Source organism: Ictalurus punctatus, chromosome 14 (genome assembly GCF_001660625.3).
Source record: "Ictalurus punctatus breed USDA103 chromosome 14, Coco_2.0, whole genome shotgun sequence".
Lineage (NCBI taxonomy): Eukaryota > Metazoa > Chordata > Actinopteri > Siluriformes > Ictaluridae > Ictalurus > Ictalurus punctatus.
In genome coordinates, this window is record NC_030429.2 from 7,107,358 (window position 1) to 7,122,100 (window position 14,743).

The 14,743-nt window shown below is 42.5% G+C and overlaps 1 protein-coding gene across 4 annotated transcripts in view; it reads left to right on the plus strand.

Moving 5' to 3' along the window:
* The window catches only part of nr3c1 (nuclear receptor subfamily 3, group C, member 1 (glucocorticoid receptor)), a 48,609-nt gene that overhangs the window by 15,739 nt on the left and 18,127 nt on the right, over positions 1–14,743 (plus strand). Inside the window, exon 2 of one of the 4 annotated variants that reach the window (XM_053685907.1) lies at positions 768–911. The exons of the other annotated variants lie outside the window; for them this stretch is intronic. Within the exon in view, the coding sequence (XP_053541882.1) occupies positions 859–911 (53 nt within the window). The 5' untranslated portion in view covers positions 768–858. The remainder of the gene's footprint in view (positions 1–767; positions 912–14,743) is intronic. 4 annotated transcript variants of the gene reach the window in all.

A 14,743-nucleotide genomic window follows, 5' to 3' on the forward strand; every position in this document is an offset into this window, starting at 1 on the left:
CTGCACCACAGTGCATGACTTTACGTGTGTGTTGGGTATAATCACGTACACGTGGCGTCAGTGAGGCCTAGCGGGGGTCGCTAGGTCTGTGCCGATATTCACAGTACTGTGTATATCTCTTCGCTTTAGCTGCTATGGAAGAAGGGTTAGGTTAAAAAAAAAAAAAAAAAAAACATGAGGTAGCTGCTCCAGCTAGTTCACCTCGTGGTCTTGAAGTCTTTTTTTTCCCTGTTTTTCCCTTCCCGACGTCGAGTAGCATTTTTTAAAATTGAGTTCGAATCGACTCGGCTGTACAATGTAAAAAAACGCTCGGAATATTTCTCTTCTCTCTCTTCTAACTCACTTTCTCCCTGTAATAGGGTTGTAATAAGTATCGGTACTAAAAAGGAAAAAAGTTGACTGTACCAGATTTTCATAAGTACCGGGTCGACCCGGTCGTGACGCAGGTCGGAAACTTTTCACGGCTGCACCGTGCGACAAGACATCGGCTGCGTCCCAAACCGCCTACTCACCTACTATATAGTAGCCGAAACGCATGCGGTTTCAGACGCGGCCATGGCGACCGGCGGAGCAGACCACAAAGAGAAAGTCGTCAGTAACCCGAAAACCGATTTGCAAACGGTGTAACCAAAGTTTCGTGACGAAAGGAGGAAACACATCGAACCTGCGAAAGCGCCTTAAAGACCGACACCCAGATTTCTGTCAAGTTTTGGTTTTGTTACCTATTTATTTTAAACGATGGTTGTTAATGTGCTTTTGTTGCGTAGGAGCTCGCGGACACTCGTTTTCTGCTTTCCTTACGCCGCTGTCACCGCCGAGTGTGTAAAAGCCGCGCCTCTAAAATTTCAGCGCGGATAGATGAACCGTGCTTTCAGGAAGAACCGCCGTATTTATTCAAGCAGTTCAAGCAGGTGAGTTTAAGACGATGGAAACGGTTGCATTATGAATGTAGAATAGTTTAATTCCAGTGTATTATTGCAACAACAACAAAAAATACTCGTTTTTGCTTACGTAATGGTTAGCATACGCACGTTTAACGCTAATACAGTCAGGAGTCCTTATTAACCGTTTAATGCTTTACCCTTTATTGGGGTAAAACAAATGGGAAGACGTGATGGGGTGTACTAATTTTACACATCAGAGGCTTTCTGATGAGCGATATATCTGAAAGGTATGTGTCAGAAAATAACATGTCCGTCGGAAACACATTTCTACTCTTGTCTGGAAAACTAGTAGCTTTAATAATGAGATACTTGAAGTATACAGAATGGCATTTTTAAAAATACATTTTATACTGATCTTTATAACTGTATTAATAAAATAGTGTGGTGTTCAATTTGCATGTTTAAGTGTTGTGCTTTGGTTCCGAGTACCGTGGAATTTTACCGGTATTGGTACCGACTACTGAAATTTTGGTACCGTGACAACCCTAACCCTGTAAAGGCCTGGCTAATGAGCCGCTGGTGGATTTGAGCGGGAAATCAGCCAGAAGACTCTTTAAAGTCTCACTCTCCTGATCTGAACTCGGTACTCGGCTCGCTTTTGTTGATCCCAAAGCCGTTGCTCCTCTTGTACAGATTTCTTTTTCGTTGTTTTTGTTCAACAGTTGAACCGCACTCTCCGAGTCTTTGCCCAGACATGTCTCACATCTCCACAATCTAAACAGAGGCTACCTCAGATTCCAGCCTTTAAAAACAATAAATCCTACTGTAAATCCACTTCGATTAAACCGTGTTTAGGATTAGAAGGTAGATGTTTAAAGTTGCAGGCGTTACAGTGCCGTTGTCATGTACCATGAGGACACCCTGAAGATTTGAACACATGCCAACCGTTACACGTCTTGTGTAGGAGCTCCGCATATTAACAGCGGAGTACGTCGTCACAGGTTTCCATGCAGAAATAATACTCGGAGAATAATACCCCACCCCCACCCACCCCACGGACACAATGAAAATGTCAGTTTTCATCCGAATCTGGAACGATTGACAGTCGCGCAAGTGTTTTGACGTCTCGAATATTTAACTGATGTCCTGGAAGCCCCGCCCCCTCACATTAGTCATTTCTTGTCTCCTCGCAGCTTTCTCGCTCGATCGATCCAGCCCCGTTTTCTTGTCAAGCTAAACGGAGAAGGTTTTCGGTTCATTCGCGTGGAAGAAAATCCACCGAAGTCTGTTCGACGCGTTCTCACGTCAGACAAGTATGTAGTTATCAGTTCGCCGTGTATATTAGGGACGCCGCTGAAAATCTTTGGCTGCAAATGCTACTTTTTCTTCCAAGTGACAAATAGACAGATGTGCCTACAACCAAGTATAAAGTCCAACGCTTTTTTGCAGCAGAGAACAGAGTGTACTTGTGTGTGGGAGGGGTTTACGGTAAAAAAAAAAAAACCAGCAAGAAAAACTGCTGCTCGTCAGTTTTATTTAAGATGTTGACAGCAGAGAAAGAAAGTACACTTTGCTAGTGTCTACTAGAGGTGGAGCGGTAGTGGATTTGACCGATACGGATAACTGAGTTGGGCGGTACCTGTCGATAACAGAATAATCAACGATGGTTTTTAAAATCGATACTGTATTACAATATACCACTCAAAGTAAAATATTTCTGAACTCAAATAAACAGTACTGACTGTACCGTGTACTTTTTAAAATGAGATGCATATTAGGGCTGGACGATGAATCGGAAAGTCATCGAAACTGAAATTCAGAACCTCTAACCGACGCAATTCCCCCTTTTCGGTTTCCCCGATTATCTCCTTTTGAATCCCGTTACTACGTTCCCCTTAAGAACATACTAACGTGTGTGTAGTCACGTGACTCCGCGCCGTCCAGTCAGCGGCATGGAGGCGGACTCGAACACAGAGGAACATCTTGTACCGAAGAAGAACGCCGTGTCCGTCATTTGGACGCGTTTTGGCTTCGGTGAAGGCGACACCGAACGAAAAGACGTCAGGTGTAAACATTGCAGCGACCAAAGCTGATACCGCCAATCTGTTTCAACACTCGCGACACAATCATGTCACTGAATATGAACTCAAAAGAAGAGAGACTGACAAGCGCAGAGTAACGAGTGCCTCCACAGAGCAGGTGTCAATAACACGAGCGTTTAAAAAATGCCGCACAATATGGAAAGGATTCAAGAAGATGGAAGGACGCCAGTGTCTTACTACATGGCTCCCAGAGCTACACCGGAGCTCAGTGGGTTTAAACACCTCATTAAAACCCCGATAGAAGATACACTGTGCTACTTCGACCATTTTTTTTCCCCCAAAATGCGCCGGCCAACATGTACAGAACATGCCGTGAAGAAAAGGATGCTGAACTGAAGTCTGCACTTTGCAGCCACATCTGATCTCTGGGCAAGTAGGACGATAGTTTATATACAGTTCAATAGTTTGTGTTTCCTTCGAATCTTTTAAAATCACAAAGATAAGAAATGCACGCTTTCATTAGAAAAAAATATCCCACCTTTAACAGTTGAACATATTTATAGTACGAACCCCGTCGGTAAACTATGAGGGCAAAAAAAAAACGAAGCAAAAACAAAATAATCGTTCATTAATCGTAAAATGTTCAATTAACCGAGATTTATATTTTAGGTCATATCGTCCAGCCCTAATATAGATAGATAGATAGATAGATAGATAGATAGATATCGCACATTTCCAAATTACAAATACAAATAGAGACCTCCAAAATGAATCAAAAAACACTTTAAATAACACAAGAAAATTTGTCCGTGAAATTTGACCTTGTACCGTATAATGACAGCGGACCGTTCTCAACCCTGCAACGGACACGACCGGGAAAAGCTAGCGCTGTGGATTTTCGCTGATAACCGATAGTTCCAGCAATCGTCTTTTTGATGCCGATTAATCGACAAACCCGATCAATTGGTCGACCCCTAGCGTCTACATCTTCACTAAAACAGGCAGATTTTCAAAAAAAACAACAATTCATGCCCAAGTCTCACCCTTGGGTCGGGAGACAATCTCACCTGGATGGTGTAGATTTGTACCTGCTGCTGTAATCATAAACACATCCCAGGACTCTTATTCAGAATCTGCTCATACTGAGCATGCTTAGTGTAGTCATGGTTAGTTGAAGTAAGAATGGTTAGTCGCAGCCCGAGTTCCCGTTTGATTCTGGTTCTTCTTACTGGAGATTGTCCTCTCGGCCGTCACCTCTGGCCTGTTCATTAGGGATCTACATCTGGATTTCTGTAACGCTGCTTTGTGACAGAAGCACTACGCAAATACTGAGCTGAATGTAAATTAGACGCAGTCTCCCGTCTAGTTGTTTTGGTGTCTTGTGTGTGTGTGTGTGTGTAATGGCTATCGATCAACATGGCGTTAGCGGACCGCGCACGGAGTCCGACTGTCACTCGTCTAACCTGCTTTCCCTTCTTCTTCTTCACAGTCGGATGGCAGCCCACATGGCAGCACCCATTAGAGACTGTTTTTACTATGCGTATGCACGTGTGTGTGTGTGTGTGTGTGGTGTTTTGTACATGCACGCATGTGTGTACATGCACTGTTGGTTTCCCGTATCCTTTTAACCGCCACTTCTGCCAGCTCGCAGTACAGTACTAAAAATGAAGGAACTACAGTGCGTGTTTGCTGCAAAGGCATTTCCGTGACCTGGTTAGTGCATAAATCTGACCTAGATCTTAAGAACAACGACTGGTTGTTCCCCAAACGTTTTAACTATTCAGCGCGAACACGGGCCAAATGCAGATGTTCGACACGTGGGTGTCGGTTGTTTTTGCCTTTCCTGTTCGCATGAATGGATTTCTGCCACAGCTAAAACTCAGATAAAGCAGCTATCACAGGAACACACTTCTAGAGTCGAGTGCAGAACTATCCCGCAATGAGAGAATCATCTGAAACATAAGGCTGAATGAAAAGAAACGCACAAGCTATAAAGATATTCTTTGAAAAGAACCAAAAGAAAGAAGTCGGTGTTTCGCCGCAGCTCTTTTTGTCCTCAGAGCCGGTTTGGAGAAGACGGTGACCTCTGGCAGAGTTTTTTTTTTTTTTTGGTTGTTGTTGTTTTTTAACCAGGCAATGTGCCCCGGGTTAGAAAAGAGACACGGCTTAAATATTGCACATGAGAGGATTTGAAAAGCAACGCGAGTCCATTTCTTCCACATAATAATAATAATAATAATAAAAAAAAGAGATGAATTAAAAATCGAAAAAAAACATTTTCTCATCATCATAATGATTTCATTTGTTTAATAATAAATAATCTCAATTATTTGAGAATTCATCATTATAATAAATAAATAAGAAAGTGTTTACTTTGAGAAAGTAAGTTATGTTGGAGTAAATCTTTTGTTGTGATGATAAACTACGCCAAGTCGTAATTAAGAGGCGTTTTCTAAACCTGGCGATAGTTATAGGAGATTCTTCTGATTATTATTATTATTATTATTATTATTATTATTATTATGAGCTAATTAAGTCATCATTGTGACGAGACAAATCGAGGATTCGTCGTTTAGTAGTGAAACTGGCTTCTGTGTAAAAACCTGTTCAGAGGTTAGGAAGGAGGCCAGAGGTGTTTATAAGAGCAACAGGTTTTTTTTATGTACTTTATACAGGTTTTATTTCGTGGAGAAATATTGCGACACGGCATAAGGAAGTGTGCCACAAGGTTATAAATGGACAAGCTGTAATAAAGCAATCAGCATTGTAAAAAGACCAATGCTGGGCACGTGAGCAGATACGTTATGATTTTAATATCTTAGCACTGCATACAGTATTTTAGTTGCTCGTATTAAGGGAGAAAGATCTGCGTAACAAAACCCGCGAAGCGTATTGTCGGTATTGTCTTCTTCGTTTTTGTCTTAAAGGAAATTCAGGTGTTTCTCGCAAGCAATGAGTCATAATATTTCATAAAGCATCTTCAAAATATAACAGCGAAGAAGAAATCGTCAACAGAATGTCCCGTAGAACACTGGGGACTGTTCGTCCTGACACGAATCAGATACCGAACTGTATAAATAATAAGCTGGCCAAGACAGGAAGTGGAGCGTTCGAAACTATTCCACGCATGAAGCACTTCATTCAAGAGTCCAGAGTTTAGAGAGAGTAGACCAGTAGGAAGGGGAAGGGGAAGAGGCCAGGAACAGGAAGGTCACTGACACTGTTGACTGACAACATGTACGGGCGTATACTGGCCCTGCTATGATGAGCAAACTCATGGGAAGGGGCTGATGGGAAAACTGTACACTGATACGGGATATTAATAACGCCGGAAGCAGGGGCGATACCATGACAGGATACACTCCACCATAATATACCACTGATAGATAGCAGTGATTGATTGTTAGCAGCCATAACCTACTGTAATCCTGCCCAATCGTTAGAAGTAGGCCATAATAATATAATATAATATAAAATAGTAACGAGAAGAAGAAGAAGAGTGCGCGTTTCCTATAGGAAAACAATGCTTGAAAGAAAATGAGGACTGTGAAGGAGGGAGAAAAATGTGAGGGAGAAAGTGAAGAGTACAGGACGAAAGAAAATGCAAAAAAAGAAGGCACGACGAGGGCGGAGATGCTGATTGGTCAGCCGTGCGGCCGTTTATGACCTCAGCAATGAGAGAAATGGAGACTGTGAAAGTATTGAAAAGGTAGAATGTGTAGAAGAGAAGCAGTCTCTATTAGTGTGCACATGCATGGTGTACATTTGAAACAGAGCTGCTGATTGGTCAGCTGGACACTGCAGCCACTTGTGACATCACCAGAAAGGTGGGGGGGGGGGGGGGAATGAAAAGAGAAATTGATTGGTTAGCTGTAAAGCTAGTTGTGACCATGACCTATTGCAGAATATCTCAAAAAAACAAAATTGAAATATATCATTTTAAAACTGAAAGTAACTCATTGTATGCTCTTTAGTAGTAGTAATAATAATAATAATAATAATAAATATAGCTGCAAGCAGCAATACCAGGGTCAAGGCAATTATCGGCACCATGAGCAACAAAAGAAGCTTTGTGACATGTTTTTGGTTGGAGTCCAATGAACAGTGTATTAGGAGTTAGAAAAAGTACATTTTCAATCATAAAAAAAACAACATTTATTTAAAAAACTAAAAATAGCTACTTAGGATTTTTGTCCAGTATGTGGTGCTGTTCTGAAACCGCTCAGGTAGCATCTGGGCATGATGGTTATCATGAAGAGTTACAAGAAAGAAACAGCAGTTTTTGCAATCTCCTGACCAGTAAGGGGCAGTGCGCTGAATCTCTGCAGTCAACCTCAGGGCCTAATGTTGATGACATGCACCAATTTTTGTCAATTTCTCTGAAGCGCCATCCGAATAACGGTAGGGTTCATCAGAATGCTGTGAACGACTTTTTCGCTGCGAGTGTCTCTACACGCTGCAGGCCAGTTTTTGTGCAAATCAGAAAATTCAAAACGGCAGAAAAGATTTTCATGACGGAAATCCAATCGTCTTGAGCGAAGGAATCGGAGGGAAAAGAATCTCGTTTCGAAAGTTATAAACATAAACGTAAGTGCAAATTCGGACAGCCGGTGGCGCTAGACGGATTGAGTTAGAGGCGCCAGATTTGCCGTAGTAACAGATCAGCCTGTCCTCTATCTGTGGACCAAATTTCATAACTTTCCCCCAAGCGGTTCTGTGGGCTGTAATAGACTCGATAGCGGAAGAAGAATAAGAAGAAAACTAAAGAAGACAGTAGGGGTCTTCACCCATTCGGGACTTGACCGCCTTTGTCAAAGTCTCTCAGATCCTTACACTTGCCCATTTTTCCCGCTTCCAACACCTCAACTTTGAGAACTGACTGTTCACTTGCTGCCTAATAAATATATCCCACCTCTTATCCGGTGCCATTGTAACGAGATAATCCGTGTTATACCCGTCACCTGTCGGTGGTTTTAATGTTATGGCTGATTGCAGTGGTTTTACTGTTATGGCTGATTTTTCCAAAATCGCACTTTGTACATCAGCCTCGATGTATTTCCCATCATAACGATGTCCAACTAAATGCAAAAACACAATGACGTTTCTAATTTTAATTTTTTTTTTAACCTCAGGGAATAACCATTTCCTCCGTTTCTGGTGCAGTGCGCCTTGAAGAGATGTGTAGAGTGGAAAGAAAAAAAAAAACCAGACCGCAAATACAATCCCTCTCGAGGGTACACCAGTTTCCGAACTCATGACGCGCTTATGAATCCGTTAACGTGAGTCATATCGTCCTGCTCGGGAAATTAAAAGTGTGGCCAAATGTCATAAAATAAACCGGAGGTAAAAACCTCGAGGTCTTTCGCAGGCGTCAGTCGGACGACGCCGAGTTAACGTGATCTGTCCGTCCTGGCTGTATCGTATCATAAGGCGAAAGAACGGTCTGTGAAATGAAATCAACAGTTACAGTATTGGTCTGTTGTATAAGCATTACAGTATAGCTGAAGCCATAACAGGAGCTGGTTGTTTAATAGGGAGATTCCACAGTCGGATGTGTTGCAGAGCACAGCCACCGCTTCAGCTGTTGTTGTCTCAGCAAAGTCACGTTTTTGTGGTTTGCTAAAAAGAAAAAAAGAAAAAAAAAAAACCTGTCTGCTTCTCACCACCTCAGAACGATCTGATCTACCAAATGGTTGGCTTTTGTGAGGAAATGAAGGCAGCTGGTGTTGTGGGGGAAACGGAGATTGCAAGGGCATGTCTGCCCGTGCAGAAAGTTTGCACACAGTCTATTTCTTTTCACTTATTGATGGAAGGCTGCAGTTCAGTTCAGTTGTGAGTTAAACAAACACAGAGGCATGACCAGGCTAAGAAGCATTGCTGTGAGTCAGGCCTTCGTCTCGCTGGCGAAGCACACTGCGGTGAAATTGGTAATTGACCTAGATTTCACGATGTCCAGTGTTCGATATGTGGCTACCAGCGCACAGACACGTTGAGGCCCTGACGTCTGCCGCCGGGGCACGTGATCAGACAGATGGTGCTCTGAACAGCGCTGGGGATAGATTTTCAATCCTGCTGACAAGGTCAAGGGAATTAAACGTGTGCCATATATTTGTAGATTATAAACGTTTAAGTGATTAAAGTACATTTTTACCGAAGATAAGCAAGGTCCTTGCGTGTATGCAGCGGCGGAAATAAGTATTGAACACGTCGACGTTTTTTTTTTCTTCGTTTTTTTTTTCAGTAAATATTTTTCCACTGAGACGATTCACATGAAATTTTCACCAGACATCAGTATTAACTCAGGAAGTTATGAAGGATTCACAAGTCCATGAACGAAGTTGTATTTAATACTTAGTGGAGAAGACTTGACGGCTTCCAGACGCTTCCTGTATGAAGAAGTTAATGGGCCGCGGTATTCAGGTGTGATTTCGGCCCGTTCTTCTAAACATATCGTCTTTAAATCTTGTTTAATTGGATTCGAGTCAGGTGATCGACTGGGTCGTTCTAACGCCTTGATTTTTCTTCCTCTGAAACCATTTGAGAGTTTCCTTTGCTGTATGCTTTGGATCGTTGTCCTGCTGGAAGTCCACCCACGTCTCATCTTCATCATCCTGCTGGATGGCAGCAGATTCTTCTCAAATATCTGTCGGTAAAGGGCTCCATTCATTGTTCCTTCAATTATATGAAGTCTGCCAGTACCATGTGATGAAAAACAGCCCCACACCATGATCCTTCCACCTCCACACTTCACTGTTGGTGTAGTGTTTTAAGGGTGATGTGCAGTGCCTTTTCTTCTCCAAACATGGTGTCTAGAATGACAGCCAAAAAGTTCAATTTTGCTCTCGTCTGCCGCCTCCGAGTGTTTCTGGAGCTCTTTCCGAGTGGTCCTTGGCTCTTGGGCTACTCTTCTGACTATTCTTCTGACTCCCTGGTCAGATGATGACGGAGTGATGTTGCTTCCACTTGCGTATAACGGCCCCAATGGTGTTTACTGGAAGATTCAGAAGTTTTGAAATACGTCTGTATCCAAATCCATCAATATGTAGGTTGCAAAGGTCTTGGAAGAGCTCTTTGCTTTTACCCATCATGTGATGTTTCTTGTGTGACACCTAAAGAAAAGCCTTTTTATAGACCATCAATTTACTAACCCAGCTGATACTAATTTGCTCATACATGTGTGTGTGTGTGTGTATGTGCATATACACACACACACACATATACCCGTTGAGGCATGGACTCTACAAGACCTCTGAAGGTGTGCTGTGGTCTGTGGCACCAAGACGATAGCAGCAGATCCTTTAAGTCCTATAAGTTGCAAGGTCGGGCCTCCGTGGATCGGACTTGTTTGTCTGGCACCCAACCGTTTTTTTTTCTTCAAGTAATCAAAACTATTAGAACATGTGACAGACCGGTGTTTCTGGTTGCCCAGATTGATTGCATAGCTTACTTTAATTGAATAAGAATAGCCCTGAAAGTCTGCTCTTAGTTTGAGCCCCACTGTTCCAGTACTTTTGGACAGGGCTGTTTTCCATGCTGTCCTTCACACGCCGTATTAGATGGCAGCGGTCTCCGACCACGTAAAAAGCGAGCATTATTAGCTGTTAAAATGCTATGTTCACTCATATTCAGTATGTGATAAATGTCCCCACCCATACGGGTTGTGTTATTTATAACCGTTTACTATCATCATACAGCCAGCGCTTATTATTGCTGCAGGTCTATTTATAAGCGCCAATCCCTGTTCTAGCAGTCCCAGTCTGCAGTGCAATACTCTAACACAAGAAAGCAGCAGACAATGGCTCCTCAGCGGTGTGTCGGCGGGATCTTCTCGATCTCCATACCGGCAACTCGCAGTGCTTTTGATAGAAACACGTTCGGTGTATATTGCTGAACATTTAAACATTTTGACTGGAGTCGGAATTTGGGTTGGGCGATATGGCAAAAATATATCATAGCACTTGAAGACATTTTTTACAACACATCACGATATTTATAATTCCCTAACCAAATGCTAGTATCGCGAGCCGGATTTCTAGCATTCGCAGTAGAGTAGTGAATAAACAGGCCAAAAGCTGCGTGCTTTCACAGTAAGAATCTTCGTTCATTTTTAAACAAGTCTGTGTTTTATTTCAGTCCGTATTTGACAGTATGTTTCTATGAAAATCTCAGCGTTGTGCTGTTCCGAAGTTTATTTTCCCACATGAACGTTTGCGTACGCAGAAGTGTGGAGAGCCAATCAGATTGAAGCCTTCTAGATTCTGAAGCTTGTGACTAGAAAAGTGTAAAAAGTGTATGTTTGTTTAAAAAGAGGGAAAATGAACCGTCCGGTACAGCGAGCTACTTGTCACTCTGAGAAACGTTGTAACTGAAGTACTGGTAATACCTACAGTATCTCACGTACAATGTACATATTATTGCTATAACAATATTGACGTTGTGCAGGCCGAGTCGAAATTATGGAAACGTTAACGGACTTCTCAGCCGCTCCTCCCAAAGGACGCAACCGGGAAAAACTCGTTTATTAAACTCGTTTATTAACTTTATTAATACTTTGTTAAATGTGTTTGAAGGACTTTTGCTTAACTCTTAAAGTGCACTTATTATGATTTTGAAACATCCCTAATTTTGTATTAAAGCTCTCATACAATAGATTTACTTGCATGCAAGGTCAAAAAACACTTTAACGTGCTCATAATTTAAACTGCAGCATTACCATTTTCCCCCAGTGTCACAAACGACTCATTAAATGATTCATTCTAAAGGATTCGTTCTAAACTCCTCCTTTCAGAGCGCGTACTCTGCTCTGATTGGTCAGACATCCCAGTCTGTTGTGATCGGTCTACCACCGATGAAGACCAGAGTCGGGGCTTTTTGTTACAAACCTACGTAGGTTAGTACAGGAAGTAAAGTCTGGAATCACTAACGAATCGTTTCAGCTGTTGAGAATCGGTTCCTTCTTTTGAGAGTCAGTCAGTAGGTTTACATGGGCAACAATAATCCGATATTAACCCGATTAAAACGATCCTCTGATTAAGAAACTAGTCGGATTAAGGTCATCAATAATCTCTGTTTACATGCTAAATTCATGCTCGTAGTAAACACAAATGGAATTAAGACGTGTGGAGTACTCCTGTTTTAGTCGCATTGTGGAAGTGCGTTACAGACACGTACACACCTTAATCACACTATTAATGCTGTGTGGGAGTTTTCACCGCATTTTGTGACAGGACACGTACACACGGCAGCGCTCAAACGTTTAACGACAAACGAGAGAGCACGGCCGCGTCCCAAACCGCGTGCTTACCTACTACAGTATATAGTAGGTGAAATAAATGTATTTCGGTTGCTATATAGTGGGTTTGGGACGCAGCCCACAGCTTCAAGCAGTCGTCTATTAGCACGTACGGCATGACACATAAATACCCGCACTTGAAGCGTTCGTAAAATTAAAAATGAAACACCCAAAACTGTATACGGTCCCATAACGAAGACCAACTGTCTGTTGAATCATGAAATTCTGGAGGGACGTCGGACGGCGTGACGCGGGGACGTAATGACGTGCCGTTAATCGATCTATGTTCTATAACATGTAACACGGGAACATGAAAGGAGTATTCTAAAAGTGACTCATGTAAACACCTTAATCACAATATTGTCTTATTCAGAATAAGGTCAGTGATTAGATTACCGCTGTCCGTGTGAAAACTTTTGAGACCAATCTTTCTCAGAGCCATGAGATCAGTATGTGGGATTGATCAGCTGTGCACAGATCTCTCGGTCCTGCTTGCAGAAACGTTCTGGTTTTTCTATGAATCTGTTTCTATGAACTGAAGTGAAACGATTCTAGACCAAGCGCTGCCCGTCGTTCTTTAAAATCCTAGCGAGAGCGTAAATATCGCAGGACTGACTCACACCCCGGACGGCTCCATGAAAATAAACCTGCAGTTATGTAACCGTTGGACTTGAGGATGTGAACATATATAAGATCTAGACTTTTTTTTTCCTTTCATGACTCACCACTTACTGCTTCAAACAAAACTTAAATAACTTTTAAATAGTGGATTCTGTGAGCTTATTATAAGTCCAGTGACCAATCCTGCTGTGAAAAGCTCATTATCTGGTGGGGTTCAAACGCCCCCCCCCCCCCCCCCCCCCCCACACACACACACACACAGGAGCATATATACACAGTAGGGGTGTAACTGGAAATGAATACGTAGTATACAGAACAAACAGATAACGTGTTCTACACAGATACAAACATGGCCTCTGGTTTAAACTAGAGGTGTGCATCGAGGCTGGATCCAACAAAAGAGTTGCTCAAGCAAGCGCGAGCTTTTCAGTCGAGTGCGGCGGATCCGATATGACGACAGATAACGTTTATTATCAAGTATAGTATAGTATTGAGACACTCCTCCTTAGTAACTACCTGGTCCGGGTGACGGTGGTTCACATTAGACTAGTTGTTTGTTTATATTTTGGGAAGTAGGACCAGCTACATTTGATGGAAAATATCGTACGAAGATACAAAAATATATATATATATATATATATATATATATATAATATATATGTACAGGCAGGATTAAAAACCAGTTCTGATCATGAATTGGAGTTGAGGAACTCTCAGAACCAGAATTCATACACTTTCTTAGACTGTTCCCCACCTCCCGTCATCCCTCCAACCAAAACCCCACCAAAAAAAGTTTTTTCCTGAAGAATAGTGGTGGAGTTCATATCGAAATAAAAATACAAATATCCAGTTTAAGCCACGCCCACTTCCGGTTTAAATCCGAATACAGGTATTCATTGTGCTTTGTCACGTGTCAGGTTGCTAGCATACTAACATACTGGTGTATTAGATGAGACGTTAAACCGAGGTCCTGACTCTCTGTGGTCGTTAAAAATCCCAGCACTCTTATCGTAAAGGAGTAGGGGTATAACCCCGGGGTCCTGGTGAAATTCCCCCATTGGCCCTTCTCTATCCCGGCCCCTTAATAATCCCCATCTCTGAACTGGCTACATCACTCTCTCCTCTCCACTAATAGCTGGTGTGTGGTGGGAGTTCTGGAGCACTATGGCTGCCGTCGCATCATCCAGTTGGACGCTACACACTAGTGGTAGTTGCGGACACGCCCCTTCGTGAGACGTACCAGTATAAGTTAGCTGTTTTGTTACATTCTGATCTCATGATACCGCCATGTCATATCACATGGTATCAAATGTGAACTCTGCGTATGGTTACACTTGAACAGATACACGTGTTTGATGCACCACAGAGATGCGGAGTGTGTCACTGTGTTACACCCCCACTACACACAGGGCAGGTGTGGGGGGAGCAGTGAGATTGTGAGAGAGGTAAGACTGTGAAACTAGTGGCTAGAAGAGAGGTAGGAGACGGAACGTTCCCTGTGGGCAGAGCGTCGGAGGCGGAGTCTGACAGCGTGCCCGTAGAACAGTGGTGTACTTTTATAGAAACTGAAACAGTGAAGCGTTTATTTAGTGGCGAACGAGACAAACCTGCAGGACTTGAGCATGTGAACATATAAATATAAGATTTAATCTTGTGATATCAGAGTGTGCTTCAGCTGCTTCTTTTTTTCCTTTGTTTTTGCAGCACGTCATTTGCACGTACACCATCCGTTTCACACTCTGTATCTCTCTTTCTGTCTCTCTCTCTCTCTCTCTTTTTCTTTCTCTCTCTCTCTCTTTCTTTCTATCTCTCTCTCTCTTTTTCTTTGTATCTCTCTCTCTTTCTCTCTCTCTCTTTCTCTCTATCTCTTCTTCTCTCTCTTTCTATCTCTCTCTCTCTTTTTC